A 15,588-nucleotide genomic window follows, 5' to 3' on the forward strand; every position below is an offset into this window, starting at 1 on the left:
TCCTGGCCAATACTTAATGACTCATGGAGCTTTTTGGGTCCGTTTCTCTGTTTTAAAAAAGGAACTTGCTGGATGGTAAATCTGGGTTGCAAAGCATTTAATTCTTGGAGAAGAAAAAGAAATCAAGCTCCTTTTCCTTAGTTTTCTGCTCTGTCTTGCAGATAAATGAAGTCAATGCACAAATGAATCAGCTTATTGAGAAAAGAATGATGAAGTATGAGCCAACAGATAGTAAATTTTCCATGTATCGCCAGCAGGTAAGAAGGGAACAAATTGTGTTTTAAGCAGAAGCAGGAGAGAAAATCAGTCACTGATTGTTTTACATGATGTTTTTTTTCTTTAATTTATTTAGCATAAATCAGAAATACATAATAATGGAGGACAAAAGGAAAAATAAAGAGCTGTTGAACGTATGTGTGTTGAGGGCTGAGTCAAGCAGTTGCTTTCAGCGGTGTCAGTGAATGTGTATTGACTGCTGTCCTTGCAGCACAGCAATTCTGGAAGGATCATTTTGGAGGAGCTATTTTGGTAAAGCTCCAGCTGTGGATGGATTCTCAAAAGGCAGCACGAGGGCTGCCTGCTGCAGCTCCATCCCCTCCTAGTGTCTGACCCTGTGCCATTTTCCCCGGTACATCTATTAAGAAGGAATTCTTTGATATTTTTTTTTATTTTTTTTTTTATCCTGAGGCTATAAAATAATCTTGCTACAAAATAGGCTGTCTGGTCTAGTCTTAGTAAATTGACAAGTTATAAAAAGGATTTATGAACCAGGAGATTTTCAGAGCTCACACAGAAACCCGAGTGGTTCCTTTTCCAGGCAACCTGCACCGCTGCTAATTTCATGGAAGATTTTCATGATGCTGCTGGTGGGGATGGCTTAAAAAATAAAAAGGCTCAAGTAAAATGTATCAGTGGGAGGGGAAAATTGGGATAAAATGTATAATGCAGTCCAGCCACAGATTCAATGTGAAACACACCATTTTGATTTGTAAGAGATGCTCTTCACGAAAGAAAATCCTGCTCTGGAATGTGCTGGTTCCAAAGGCCAACTGGGCTGTGATGGAGAGGAGGATCCACCCCAGGAGTTGAGGTTGCTCAGAGTTGGGGTCTTTGCTTTTTTCTTCCAGGACCTGGTTCTGTTCCAGAACATCTCTGTTGTACCAGTTTGTCACTGCAGATCCCTGGTGAGCTCCAGGGCTGAGCTCCCACCCCAGCATGATTCTGGCAGAGATATTTTTAGGAATAGAGCTGGTCCTTTCAGCTGAGTGTGAGAAAACTGGTGTGTTTTGGCTTCGTTTTTTTGAGTTTTCCCTTCCGTTTGAAGAAACCAGCCATGCCTCCAAATTTGTGCACGTGCATCTAAATTAACCTGTTGTTTTATTTTAAAATATGTTTCAACAGGATACTTTGGCAAGATAAAAATCCCTCTTTTTTTTATTATCCCTGAACTAGTGTGTATAATGTTCCCAAATCTGTCAGCTTCTGCTCAAAACTCAGGTATTATTAAATATGCAGTCTTGTATAAAATATTTTTCAAATGCTTTATATTCTAGACTCAGAAAGAAAAGTATAATCTGTAATCTGCACTATTTCTGTGCTGTATTGCTTTATTCATCATTTTCCAGCTATTTGCCAAGATTTAGTGGCTCAGTTCTGCTTTAGTGTAACATATTTCTGTAGGTTGGAGTAGGTTGGAGTTATAAAAATCTGTATTATGACATTTGTGAAATCTTGGATAACTTTCCAGTTAAGCCATGTTGGTGTATCTTACATATGCACAGAAAGGGACTAAGCAGGAGAAATGGAGCAGCTAAAATGCCTCCCTTTTTCCTCAATGAAAATGAAAAAATGAGGGGAAGAAATGTAAATGTAAAATGTAAAATATATCCACTTGAGTCTGGGCAAAAAGGATGTGCTGGAAATCTCATCCACAGTGGAGAAAGCTGGGATCCTGCTGCCAACTGCAATGAGGTTGTGCTTTAACCTGCTGTATATAATGGATATATTTGATATATACATCTATTTATATGTTTCCTTTGCAGTGAGACATGCTCACATTTCCTGATGAAAATCAGTTTCTGGCAGTTCAAATGTGGTTTCAGGGGGGCAGTGCCTGAAACCTGATGGGTTCCATTTTGCTACTGATCAAACAAGGCAATTTTGACTTTCCTGATCCTGCAGGCATCCATAATTTCCCGGAAAAAGGAAGCCAAGGCAGAAGAACTCCAGGCTGCCAAGGAGGAGATGTCCAGGCTGGAGAGGCAGGTGCAGCAGAGGAGCAGTCAGGCCCACGAGCTGGAAGGCTCTGAAATCCTGACAGAGGATGAGGTATGGGATGTAACAGTGGAGAGAAGGAAGAGGGGGATTTTTAAAGAGATGGATCAATTTTTGTTAACTCACAATTTCCTTTTAACTTTACGCTGCAAATACAGTTGCTCCTTCTATAGCACCTCACCCATTTTTATGGTACATTGTCAAACCACACCATTGCCACAGATCGGCCTCTGGTTTTTTAATGCACATTTTTGTCATCAAATTCCAAAATTAACATATTTGAAGACTTTTTTTTAATGTGCAGATAGTACAGTGCTGTCCAGTGCTTCCAAATGCTCTCCAATATTTATAGTGCAACAGTGCTGAATTTTTAGCTGTTTTCAAATTATTAGTTACAATTATTCACATTGTACCTAATCCATTGCAAAGTCTGTTGGGCTGTCTTAACATTCCAGACTCTGGATCAAAATATCATCACAGTGTTATGATGGGAAATAACTAAATACAAAAGTCAATATAATTATAAATGGTATATAGTCTCTATGATTATAAAGCATAATATCAGTAATTATCAGTTAGTCCTGTGGTATTTATTCTCCACAAAAGTTTTTTACTTGAAAAGCAAATTTCCCAGACTGTCTTTTTTCAGCTTTTTCTGCTTCAAAAGTTTGCACAGAATAAAGGAGCTGCAACTTGGTAGTGGTTTGTCACCAAAATAAATTGACTTTTCTCCAGCCAGTAATTTTTCCCAGTTTGGGAGAAGCTGCTAAGGGCACTCACAGGCAGAGTCACTAAACTGAAGAATATTTTAGCTGCTTCATCCTCTGACTTAATATATCTTTTCATTCTCTCACATATTGTCTTTGTTTGCCCTGCCATCATTTATCCAGAGGAACATTTCATTTGCGCTGCCATCATTTATCCAGAGGAACACACTCTTTGCTTGTTTTTTCTTTGTTTTTGTGCTTTTTTTTTACTTACTACTCAATACAGGGAACGCCCTTTGTAGAAGGAACTCCCTTCCTAATCCCATAGGACATTCCTGCTCCACAAAACCAGTTTTGTTTTAAAGGAGTCTTAAAAAGTAAAGTGAGTATGGATGAGAACTACAGGTGGAAGTGATGGCACGGGGACTTGGAAAAATTAAGATGTTGATTTCTCTTCCCATCACATATTGTATCACATTCCTTAGGCAGCAATTATAAGAAACCCACTGGATTAGATTTCTCTGCAAGGTTTTCAGCCCCAGTGGGCACATTGCTGGAGTCTTTGACAACTTTTTGAGCAAAAATAAAAGCAGAAATTTGACAATCTGTGTTTCATGACATGTGATGGAAAGAAGTGTTTAATTAATCAACAAGAATGCATTACCAAGACAGCAGCATATGTTTTACATTATCTGCACGCACTGTAAGGTAAGAAATAATTCCTGTTGTGCCTGTTCTTGAGGGGGACAGGAAACTCTGATCCATAGAAATTCACAGAGAACAGGGTAGGAGGGAAACCTCATAAGGAGGAACCTTGTAAAATGCTCAATAATGAAAAATTCAAGTTAATTGTCTGACACAAGGAAGAGGCTCAAGACAGGAAAAGGACAAGACCTGTGTTGGACATGACCTGTGTTCCTTCTGTTCAAATGTGTTCTGCTCTTGATTTTTAAAATATTTTCAATTTTAAAATACCTTCATTTTGCAGAGTGAAGGATAAATGACTGAGCAGTTTGGAGAAAACCATCAGCTTAAAATCAGGAGTGTTTGTCTTTCCATTGCAAGCATTTCCTGGTTTATAAAATACTTTCTTCAAGGAAATATATATTGGCAAGGAAGCCAATATATACATCCATGTCCTGTTCTCTTTTATTACTTCCTTGGGTGTAGTGCAGTGGTACTCACAGGCACCAGTGTAAAGCAGTAAAACGGGTGTTTCCTATGGCTAAAAACTAGGAAAGGATTTGAATTCTTGATGATTTTTGATGGCTACTTTTTCAAAGGTCGTGGTTTCCTCATCTGTAAAGTGCAGGCAGTGATATTTAATTCCTTTGGAAATGTTTGCTGCCAAAAATGCCGCACAGGGCCTCGTACTGTAAATTTTGCATCTCCTCAAAGTACCTCGCAAATGCACATTGCAGAATCAGTCCTGCCTCAGAGGGGAGGTGTGGGAAGCCAGGACTGATGGATGGGATGGGGCTGGGAGGGAAGAGGTGATGGAGCAAAAGTGATGTGAGCAGTTTCTTCCTCATCAGTGCCAACCTCAGTTCCTCACCCGCAGCCTTTTGCTGTAGATTAGTTTCCAATATGTTCTGCTTTAGGATTTGTATGTTCTGCTTCAGTGCTCTGTTTCTGCAGCTTTGAGCCAATAGCAAAGGGAATGTTGGTTAATGCCGTGCTGAGTCACTGTTGCAATCCGTGGATTCCGTTGGACGTTCACCCTTCACTTTGCACTCTGACAAACAGGACCTTCCCTGCACTTTCCTGTTGCAGCCACACACGTTTTGCATTCAATTCCTCCATTTTTAAAAGGGAGAAAGAGGCTTTTTAACAAATAGCTTTGCTGTCTTAAGTTTAAATGGATTTTTTAATGGATTTTTTAATCCCATCTGAACGCTACAGTGAAATCAAGGCATTATATTTCTCCTATACCCAGTATTTCTAATCTTTTTGTCTCATCTTGCTCTATCCTCTTACATCATGGCACTCCCAAGATTTGGCAATGGAAGAATCAGCACCTTTGCTCCCAAACCTGCATTTGGATCTCCAGTTGAGGTCTTCTTAGCCCTTCAATCACCAAAAGGTCAATCCTGGCTTAGCTTTTTCGGTGCCAGCGTTTTGCTTTCTTCCATAGTCATAAAAAGGAATATTACAGCATTCCACAGGGTTCCAGAGGTTGTACACCTGGATAGAACTCAGAAGAAACAGCAGGGAATAACCAATTCATTTACATCAAACACAAAAAAAAGGGAATAAATTGTCTGCTTTGGGGATTATGAAATCTTTTTAAGTACTTCAAGCCAAGTGCACTGAACAGGGGCACAGTTGGCGGCTCCTCGCTGCAGCTGTCAGATCCTGAAAATTGGGGAATCACATGTTGACACTTAGAAGGCTGGATGGTTCAATTGCAAGTGATCCTGGGTAAAGCTGGGATATTTTTAGCTCTTTACACAACCCATTGTACTTTTTAGAGTTCAGCACAGGCCCCCAAGAACCTCGAGCTGCCCAAGGTATGGGAGCAGAGCAGTCTCAGAGCTGTGCTGAGCTGCAGGAGCTGAAATGAATCTGGGTTTGAGAATGCGGCAGAGAAAGTCCTCTCACTTTGTAACAGGTGTGTGAGCTTGGAATATTCATTTACATAAGGAGTTTAGTTATTTTTCCATACAAATGTTTGTCCATGCCAACCTGCTCCTTGGAAAATACAGGGAAAAAATGTTTCAATTTGCAAACAGGGAAAACAGCCTCAGACCATAGATCTTGTCTCAAAAACTGTCCATTCACCTGAATCCACCAGGAACAGTTATCTCACTCCAGACTGGGTGGGTGGATTTTGAAGAGAGTAGCTGTAAAGGAGCTCATGACTCAAATGTTCACAGAATCAGAGAATCCCAGAATGGCCTGAGTTGGAAGGGACCTTAAAGCCCCTGCCATGGGCAGGGACACCTTCCACTAGCCCAAGTTGCTCCAAGCTCCTGTCCAACCTGGCCTTGGACACTTGCAGGGATGGGGCAGCCACAGCTTCTCTGGGCAACCTGTGCCAGGGCCCCTCCACCCTCACAGGGAGGAATTTCTTCCCAATATCTCATCCAATCCTTCTCTCTGTCAGTGTGAACCCATTTCCCCTTGTCCTGTCTCTCCAGGCCCTTGTAAATGGTCTCTCTCCATCAGTGTGGGCTGGTTTAAGCCAGAACCCAGGAAATGTTGTCCTGTCAGTTGTTGCCTTTCCCTCAGCTCTCCCTCAGGCTCTGGCAGAGTTCCATTCCAGTCTGTCAGAGGCTCCTTATACAGGGACTACTCAATGCTAAGGAAGAGTTTTCCTGGCTGAGCTGTGCCACGAATGGGCTGTAGGATACTTTTGTTTTAATAGACTGAGATCCTACTGCTTGTGCCTTTTAGAAGCTCATCCTGTATATGAGTTATTAACTCTGTGGCTGTACTGGCTTAAATTTAGAGCCTCTTAGGAAAAAATATGGAAAACTGTCATGATCAGGAACTTTTCTTAACTGAATTTTAATACTTTGGACAGTCTGTATCCTGTTAATTAGTCTAGTTAGAAATTAAAACATCTGTTCCTCAGTTCTTAAGGAAAATAGAGAGAGTCTGCTAAGATTTTCTTCAACTATTGTGCTTATGCAAATAATTTTATTAACAAAACTGGTTATTTGGAACTTTGGTTATGTATTTCATAAAGAAATACTGGAGTTTTTTTACAAATAATACTTCTTTTTTTACAAACAATATTTTTTTTGTAGTACTTTTGTGTGAAGAATATTTTAATTACAATAACACAATCAAATTGCTGCATTAATCCAGCAAATACTATTTTAAAAGATTTGACTCTAAAGTGAGGGATTTATGTGGATTTGTTCTTTTCAGAAAACAAGCTTATTCATTTTGTCCTTTAATGATAATCTTGGAGTAAGAACCTTGTAAAAACTTCCCATGGAGCAAATGGGAGTTTTAAAGAGGTGATGGGCTTGTAGTGAAAGCACAAGACTGAGCATTAGAGGAGCTGGGTTGGGATCCCAGTTCAGTCCACTAAAGCACAGGCTGATGTCCTTTCCTGGAGGGGGGTCCTGCCAGGCTCTGGATGGTCCTGGAGAAGCCATTTCAACATCCCTGGTTTGATTTGGTCGTGTTTAATAACACAACTGTTGTCATATTTAATAACTTCACTAAGTGTGGTGAGACAATGTGGTGATACCAACCTCTCTCAGGTTCTAATAAATGGAGAAAAGCGTAAAGGAGGTGCATTGCTGGATTCTTCCAATAAAAATGGAACATAATGCAGGAAATCTGCCCAGGGATGGTGGATACCTGTGAGATGTTGTATGAGAGATCAAAATCCTGCTTTCATTCAGTGTATTCCATAATCCACATTCCACACTTGTTATGTTACACTTACCCATAAAAATAGCCAAGTGAAAAAGCAGAATCTTTCCTTGCTTTCCTTCGGATGGTTTTTGTGTCTCCAGGGGCTCTGCCTCGATCAGCAAACAGGGGCTCCAGGTTGGTTTGCTTCAACTGCTCACTCAGTGCCAGCACTTGGGTCTTGTCCAGTCATTTAATCTTTGAAGCTCAAATAACTGTTTGTGTTAAATGACTTGAGAAAGAAAAGCTACTGGTGGACGTGGCCTTGACTGGAATATCACTGCGGGCACGGGCAGATCCCTGGGAATTCTGTAGGATGAGCCTGCTGAGTTTGGACACGGGGAGCAGCTGAGCTGGTCTATGGGAAAATGCTGCTCCTCAAAAGTGGATTCCTTTGGTTACTTAACTTTAAAGTGATGTGGCCAAACAGTGTTGTTCCTTTGTGAACTCTTCAAGTTATTTAGAAGACCTTTTACCACAGTAAAATTCAAGGGTTTATAGCATTGTAAGGGCTTGAATTTTTCATCTCCACAGAGGTGGGGGCATGAGATTTATAAAGCCTGAGAAGCAATGCTGACGTGAATAAAAACAGTGGTATTTTACAAGGAGCTTTCTTTTAATTTTTAGAAACCTACAGAATGATTCTCAGCTTTTAGACTGAAGAAACCTAATTTTATCATAAGATCCCTACAAGCTGCTGATTTAAGAGGAGTAAAATCTAAGAATTCCAGCTCAGAATTTGGCCCTGGATCTAAAGGAGCCTTCAGTCAGAGAGGTTTTAAGGGCTGATTGTGCTGCCTTTGGAGTGGATCAGGTCTTTTGAAAGCTCTGCCAAATTATTGATTGATTTTCTACATAGATTATCATTTTGCTACCATTGTTTTTATCTTATTTTACCTTGTTTGCTGCAATAATAGCTGTGTAAAAGGTTGAGTTTGCTTTTAAAAAGTCAGAGATTGTGCTGAAAGACTGACATCCACCTCCTAAAATGAACAGGTTTCGCTTGTCACCGTGAGCAACCTGTAGTTCATTTTGGATAAAATTTGTATTATACAGTCCTAAGTTAATCAACTAATAATAGAACAGTGGCGGAGTCGGTTCATTAATCAACAAGATCCTTTGACTTCCATTGTAAAATACATTATGCTTTGAGTACTGAATATGCAAATACTCTCCCTCCCACTCGAGCTATTTTCAAGACCTTATAAGTAGCTAAAGAAGAGAAGAGAATAATAGTTTGCTTTTCATCCTGGGATGCACTGACCGAAAATCATTCAGATTCGATAGCTCTGTGTGGCCACATATTAAATTTAATCCTGTACATCATCCTTTACTATATTCCATTGGTCAAATGACATATCTCAGGAACTACTTGATCAAGACTGTGCTTCCTTTAGATTTTCTTCAGTTGGAGAGCTTGTATTTATACTTTTGGAATCTCTTAGAAATCACAGAAAACTTGGTATTGTCTAAGCAATTTAAAAAAAAAAGTTCTTTGTATTAACTAAGAGGATATACTTGAATTTGCTGGGAAAAGGAATAAATTCTGTTTTGACTGTATTAAGTAAAAATAAAGAGTGTGACAGTGGCAGAGCTGCCTCAGCCGTGCTGGGGCTCAGGTGACCTTGTGTATCCTTGTCCTGGGTAGTAGCAGGATGTAGGATGTTATCCCAAAGCCACAGAGAGGCCAATCTGCATAGAGCACATTGAGTAATTTGTGGGTTTGTTCTTTCACCAAAAACGTTTATAGCTTTTGGCTTTAAAAATAGTTCTGGAGCGTAGCAAGAGAGAGGCAGCTTTGGCCTAGATATTGCACAGGATGGCAGATGAACAGGGTTGATTTCATTGTGGGCACCTTGCCCAGGACACTTTTTATAGAACATACAGTTACTCTGGGGGTTCTTAGCCTGTGGTCACATTGGGTTTTTTGGATTTATTCTTTAGAAGGGAGAGGGATAATTTTGCAAAAAGAAAAAATTCATGTAAATATCAAAATCTAAAGTCGTTTTATGTTTGAATTTTAAACCTGTGTCAGTGGTGATGGGATTCTTTTTCCTCCTGGGGCTGCCTGGTTTGTGCTCCCTGCACACACTGAACCCTCCTCGTCAAGGGGTGTTCTGAAGCCTCTTCTTACAACATTTACTCTAATAAATTTTATTTGCTTTCCATCTCTTAGTGCATTTTTGAGCTGTGACTGGCATTTACCTCATAGCTGTCATGTAAAATCCAAGAGTAAGAGCTAAGCCTGTATGACAGATGGAAAACATTAAGGCGGAGAAAGATATTACCTGGTTGTTTCAGCCTCTGGTACTTGGTATGTGTTACAAATTCAACACACACAGGGTCAGGTGTAAATTAGCTAAGGCTGTTGGTCTGTAAGGATTTGTATTATTTTACTTAGTCTTTAATAAAAATATAAATTCTCCATTACTTTAGATTTTGAGTTAAATAGGTATTGCATTCTCTGCTTCAGTGCAGGAGTTCTGCTTTTATTTGCCTGTTTAAAAAACTTAGCCAGTGATATTTAGATCTGCAAGAGTCAAGGAGAGTGAACAAGTTTTAACTATTGAGAACATTTCAAGATAGTTTTTCCCATGCCCTCTTCCCTTCCAATTTTCCTGCACTCTGTTGCTGTGTTTTGGTCTGCAGAGCTCTGGGGCTCTGGTACAAGTGCAAATTACTATTGCATTAACTTTTTTATTATCCATGATTCTCATAACGTTTTGCAAAGAGTATTTACTTTTCCAGCTGTCAAATGGTGGTGAGCAGAAGGGAGTGATCTCAGGATTACAAATGAGTGCGCTGGGACAGAAAGCAATGCTGGTTCTTTTGATTTCACCCAGTGAACAAATGCAAAGCTGAAAATAAATGGACCCTGGGAATCCTGAATTCCAGCCCTCTGTTCTAAACACTTCGTCTTCAACGTGCAGGCCAAGGAGGATAATTACATTTTACACAGCAACAGGCTGTGATAAGGCCCTTCTTGCTCTCAGTGAGATGAGTTTGTGTTCTCTCTCTCCCCAGCTCAAGCAGTACGTTAATAAGCTCCGGAGCAAGAACACACTTTATAAAAAGAAGCGCCTGGAAATAGCAGAAATTACAGCTGAGTATGGAATCCTCCAGAGGACAGAGGAGCTTCTGAAGCAGCGCCACGAGGCCATTCAGCAGCAGTTGGTAACATGAGCATGTGCTGCTCCCACAGCCCTCCCTTCCCTGCTAACAGCCATAGGATCCCACGGATGCTGTTGGGATTCTAATGTACATCGTCCCCAGCTCCTGCTGTCATAACCCAGAGAGCCATCAGGGTATAGAATGTATTTTTATCTGTTGACTGTGGAGCTGCTGTACTTTGTGTTCAGCAACTGTCAGCACCGATCTGCAGTTTCTTTTTAGGCTGAGGGGCTTGACCCTGCTTTTTAAAGTCAATGGTGGATCTGCACGAACTCCAGTTAGAGCAAGGCTGGGTTCTTAAATTAGTTTTTGGTATCCACAGATGTAGTAAGGGCTTTGAAAACGATCAACAGTGAGTAGGATTCAAGTTACTGCTGTAAAATATATAGGAATAGTATTTAAAAAAAGAGCAGGCAGGAAGGAAACATTCCAGCCCCAGAATATTTAGAAGAAAATGCATTTAAATTTAAAACTGGATGAATCTTTCCTAAGCCAGAACAGCAGCAGCAGGATTTCTCTCTGGATAACTGTAAGCATTCAGGGAATATCCATTCATCCCAAATGCAGGAACACTGTCTGTGGTATTTTCTTCCAATACCTGTATTCTTGTTATCAAAATAGATTATAAAATAATTAGCTACATATTCTGATGAAGCATCTGGATTTTATACACTGAGCTTCTTCAGAGCCTGACCACAAGCTCACTTTGCTTTGTGGAAACTTTCTGTTCACTTCAGTGGGCACAGTGACCAAACATTGCATTTGCAGAGAGTTGTTGTCCTCCTGCTGTACAGGCACAAAATAAAATTTAGTTTTTCTGGCAGCTAGATTAATATTAATAAACTGGTTAATAATAATAAATTGATAAATAAAATAAATTGATTACAGTACTTACCCTTTTCACTTCTTTACAATATTTTGGCTTCACTAAGGAATTTGCTGTTTCTTGGTTAATGGGGTTAATTCAGCATTTATTGTTTGTGTCTGCAGCAAGTGATTGAAGAGAAAAAAGGCATTTCTGGATACAGTTACACCCAGGAGGAGCTGGAAAGAGTCTCTGCAGTGAAGAGTGAAATGGATGAAATGAAAGGCCAGACATTAGATAATATGTCTGAAATGGTGATTTTTGTCTTAAACTACTGTATTTGCTCAGTTTGATTATCTAGTTCCTCAGCATATAACCCCAAGTTTAATGTTTTTTGGGGGGTTATAATTTTCCTTTAATCAATCTGTGTTTATATATATATATATATGTGTGTGTGTGTATATATGTATAAAATTCAGATACATCTGCAAAGGTAATCTGGACAAAGTTTACTAAAATGTGCATTTCTTTTAATGTACGAAGAAGAGCTATATATAAAAATAAATCCTACAAATAAATCCTCCTTTTCTCCCCTTCAGAAACCTCAGGGGTATCAAGTCTTGTCTTTGATTTTTTTACTTTTTTGTGATTTCAGAAGTGGTTTTGTATTTGTTCTTGCACATTATTTGAAAGAGATGGATGGTTTGAATCTGTAACAGAATCTTTTTCTAAAATGTTTGTAAATCACTGTAGTTCAGCTTTTGTTAGAAAGATACTTAATATGCTTAAAGAGCTAAATAGCTTGTCTTTTTCTCTATAGCCTGATTTTCAATTGCCCTTAGATCTGTCATGTTTTAATTTACCTGCCCACATAGATGTAGAAGCAAGAAAGAACTTGAATTTCTAATTTGAAAATATTATAAAAGAGCAAAAAGCAAAATAGCATTTTTTTAAATCATTGAGGCACTTTTAAAATAAAGTGGCATAATTAAAGTAGAATTGCTCTCAAATAGAAAGCTGGATAAAATTTTAATTTTCAGTATAAATATGTCTGTGTGCCTCACTTTTAGCATTTTCAAGCTTTATTTAGCCTATGCAGGTTTGTTTGGTTTTTTTCTTAAGGATTTCTCCCTTTCTTTCTGTCTCCCTCTATGCAATTCCTTCATTTTCCCTACTCCTTAAGCTCTTTGGTATCTGGCACATGGGCTGTCTCTTGGAATTCTCTGGGATGTTCTGGGAGCAGAATTTGTCTCATTTATGGGAATGACCCCACTGCCAGATGGGCTCTTTCCCTGTCCTAATTAGACCTGAACTTGGTTATATAATTAAGGCTTCATTTATATATAATTCGTACATAATTATGGCTTCATCGCAGATTTTTTCTCCCCACATTTTGCTTTGTCTCCCCTTTCTTTTCACATCCCTAATTACATGAATGTGCTTTTTAGTGTTAATGAATATTCTTTTGTCCCTTTCTCAGGTAAAGAAGCTGAATGCAGTGGTGGCAGAGAAGAAGGCAAGCCTTGCTCCTGTCATCAAAGAGCTCAGGCAGCTGCGTCAGAAGTGCCAGGTTTGTACCAATGCTCCTCCCTGTCTGTGTAAATCAAGTCAGAACCACAAATAAGTCCAATTTACAGATCTCTGTAGCGCTCTACAAGGACATAACTCCGAGGGAAAGCTGGAAAGAGCAGAATGGGTCAACAGTGTTTGCAACAGGCAACGTGCTAAAGGTTGGAATTTGTAAAAGCTGACAGTGCAGGCACAGAATTTAGTCCTTTATAGCAATTTAAAAAATTACTACACCAAGGAAAATATAAGAAATCATGGTTCAAACCCAAAGCAAAGTTAGTTTTGGGTTGGTTCCAAAGCTATTTCTGCATCTCAGCATTAATGATCCCAACTAATGCTCTCCTTTCTGAATGGTTTGCAGATAACATCTCATTGAAGTAGTTGAATACATTGATCTAAGTCCTGTGTTAGTCTGTGGGACTGACAAATTTATCCATTTGTTTTCAAAATTTTACAGAGAGCTGGAAAAACAAGTCTTTTGGGTCTAGAGCTGCCATAACTTGGCTCATTGCCATGGAAGGAAATAGGGTGATGCATTTATCTATCAACGAAATTCCCAGAAAACCTTTTAATGTTTCCATTCAAAGTGTCAGCAAATGAAATCTAGGAGGAGTTGGGTGTGCACAACTAGAAATCTGACTTTTCATAGGGAGCAAGTAAATTGATCCTGTCTTAATGTCTAGTTTTATGATTACTTGTCCTTTCTTCTTGCAAGCACGGCCCTGTTACCCGGCAATGGTAAAGCCGTGGATGGGGCTGGACAGAGGAGATTCCCTGAGTGTCTCTTTGGCCTGAGTGTCACGTGTCAATCAAAGGAACATTTCATTTATGTGCCCTTCTGCCCTTTTCACCTCAGGAATTAACTCAAGAATGTGATGAAAAGAAAATCCAGTACGACAGTTGTGCGGCCGGGCTGGAGAGCAACCGCTCGGCCCTGGAACAGGTGAGGTGGGGCTTGGTCGTGCACATGGAAAAATGCAACGTTAGTCACTGTGGTACAATATTTCCCCTGCTTTCCCTCAGGATATGGGAAGTACAAATCCACTTCAGGTGGGAATGAGTCAGTGGTGATCCCCAGCTTTGGAAATCCTGCCTGAAGCTGCTGTGGAGTGGCTACAGTCACACACAGCAGATGGACTCGAGGGTACCTCATCCAGCTTTGATGAGCAAGGACGGGCATCTGCCAGAATTCCTGCTGCTCTAGATAGGATCTGTTAGGGAAGAATTTGACTACAAAATAAGGATTAATTTATCAAGACAAATCTTTCTATGCATTTAGCAGATTCCTTACATTAGGAACCAATCCCAGGGATAATTAATGACTGACATTGATGGCAAGGAGACCTCATTAAATGGGACTGTCTTGTATTCCTGTATATAAACAGGTTTTTTTAAAAAAACTCATACAGGTTTAGCTAAGAGCTTGTGTGTCTGTAATTTGTGCATTGCCTGAAGGAGGCTCTTAAAACAGCCCAGTCCTCAAAGGTGGGCACAGTATCAACATGTTTATGTGGATCTGCTTTATCTCACTTGATCACCTCCTGTGAATTTTGACTGGGCTTGGCTTTTCAAGGCCTTGCCCACAAAGGAATATACTTCAAGATAGAAAGGGAGTACGTTTAAAGTGTGGGTAGACATATACATAGTTGTTTTCCTGCACTAGAAGTACCTTTGTATGGTAAAAGAATCCACAGATGGACCTGGTATGAAGTCAGTTCCGTAAGAACTGTCTTATAACAGCAATCAAGGCTTTTTTTCTTGGCAGACAACTCATAGTAATTTTCTGACACATGATGACAGTCACATCCACTGATTGAGCTGGACATGAGTAGAATTCAATTTTCCAGCTGATGGTGTGAAAGTCACACAGTGACAGAGCTCGGGAGTCGACAACTGTGGTGTGACCCGGAGAACAGGAATTCCATTTGGATTATTGGGGTTTTTTTGGAATGGACCATGTAGAGATGGGAGTAACCCACTTTCTCCATACTGCTCCACATAATCATTGATTGCTCATTAACATCCCATTAGAATGTCTGTACCTTCTAACATCCCTTTTGCAGATGTGTTCCAGGAAATGCTTGTTCACAGCTGTATTTGGCACTTCAGATGTGCTGAGGAACAAGAGTCTTGGCAGCACTTGAGAAGTGTTTGGAAGTCAGTCATTAATAATCACCCATTAACAGTCATTAACAGTCATTTCTCATCTCTGACTATGACTGAAACTGCAAATCTAAACCCAATCAGCTGTATTTCACTTTAAAAGAGACTTCTGAAAAGCCTAAATTATATGAACATCTGAGAAATTATTAATTCAGGATTATTCTTATAAACTCTCACGGTTTATATGGCAACACAGGGCATCTCCTGGGGCCTTTCAGTCACCATGTCCTTATTCTCCCACAGGAAGTGAAAGGGCTTCTCGAGGCCTGTGCCCAGGAAGAGAGCAACTACCGTTACATTCACTGCATGAAAAGGGTAAGGTCACAAGAGGGGCCAAATTATTCATTCTGGAATAAGATTGCAATATTTATATATATATAGATATTTAAATTATGTATTTTTATAGACCCTGGAGGTCCAGCTGCAGCGGGCTAAGGAAGAAATGAAGGCCTATGTGTCCCCAGACCCACAGGAGCGACGGAAGGCGATCCGGTGAGTCCATCAGTGTGTTCCCTCTGTGGGATGAAG

At 39.9% G+C, this 15,588-nt stretch overlaps 1 protein-coding gene across 4 annotated transcripts in view; it reads left to right on the forward strand.

Moving 5' to 3' along the window:
* Positions 1-15,588, forward strand: part of IFT81 (intraflagellar transport 81) — a 45,482-nt gene that overhangs the window by 17,847 nt on the left and 12,047 nt on the right. For all 4 annotated transcript variants that reach the window (XM_027689471.1, XM_027689469.1, XM_027689472.1 and 1 more), the window contains exons 9-16: positions 162-257; positions 2,182-2,328; positions 10,377-10,526; positions 11,514-11,642; positions 12,809-12,898; positions 13,754-13,840; positions 15,304-15,375; positions 15,467-15,552. In XM_027689471.1, the coding sequence (XP_027545272.1) occupies positions 162-257; positions 2,182-2,328; positions 10,377-10,526; positions 11,514-11,642; positions 12,809-12,898; positions 13,754-13,840; positions 15,304-15,375; positions 15,467-15,552 (857 nt within the window). The remainder of the gene's footprint in view (positions 1-161; positions 258-2,181; positions 2,329-10,376; positions 10,527-11,513; positions 11,643-12,808; positions 12,899-13,753; positions 13,841-15,303; positions 15,376-15,466; positions 15,553-15,588) is intronic.

This window comes from Neopelma chrysocephalum, unplaced genomic scaffold (genome assembly GCF_003984885.1).
Source record: "Neopelma chrysocephalum unplaced genomic scaffold, ASM398488v2 Primary Assembly neopelma1_77, whole genome shotgun sequence".
Classification (NCBI taxonomy): Eukaryota; Metazoa; Chordata; class Aves; order Passeriformes; family Pipridae; genus Neopelma; species Neopelma chrysocephalum.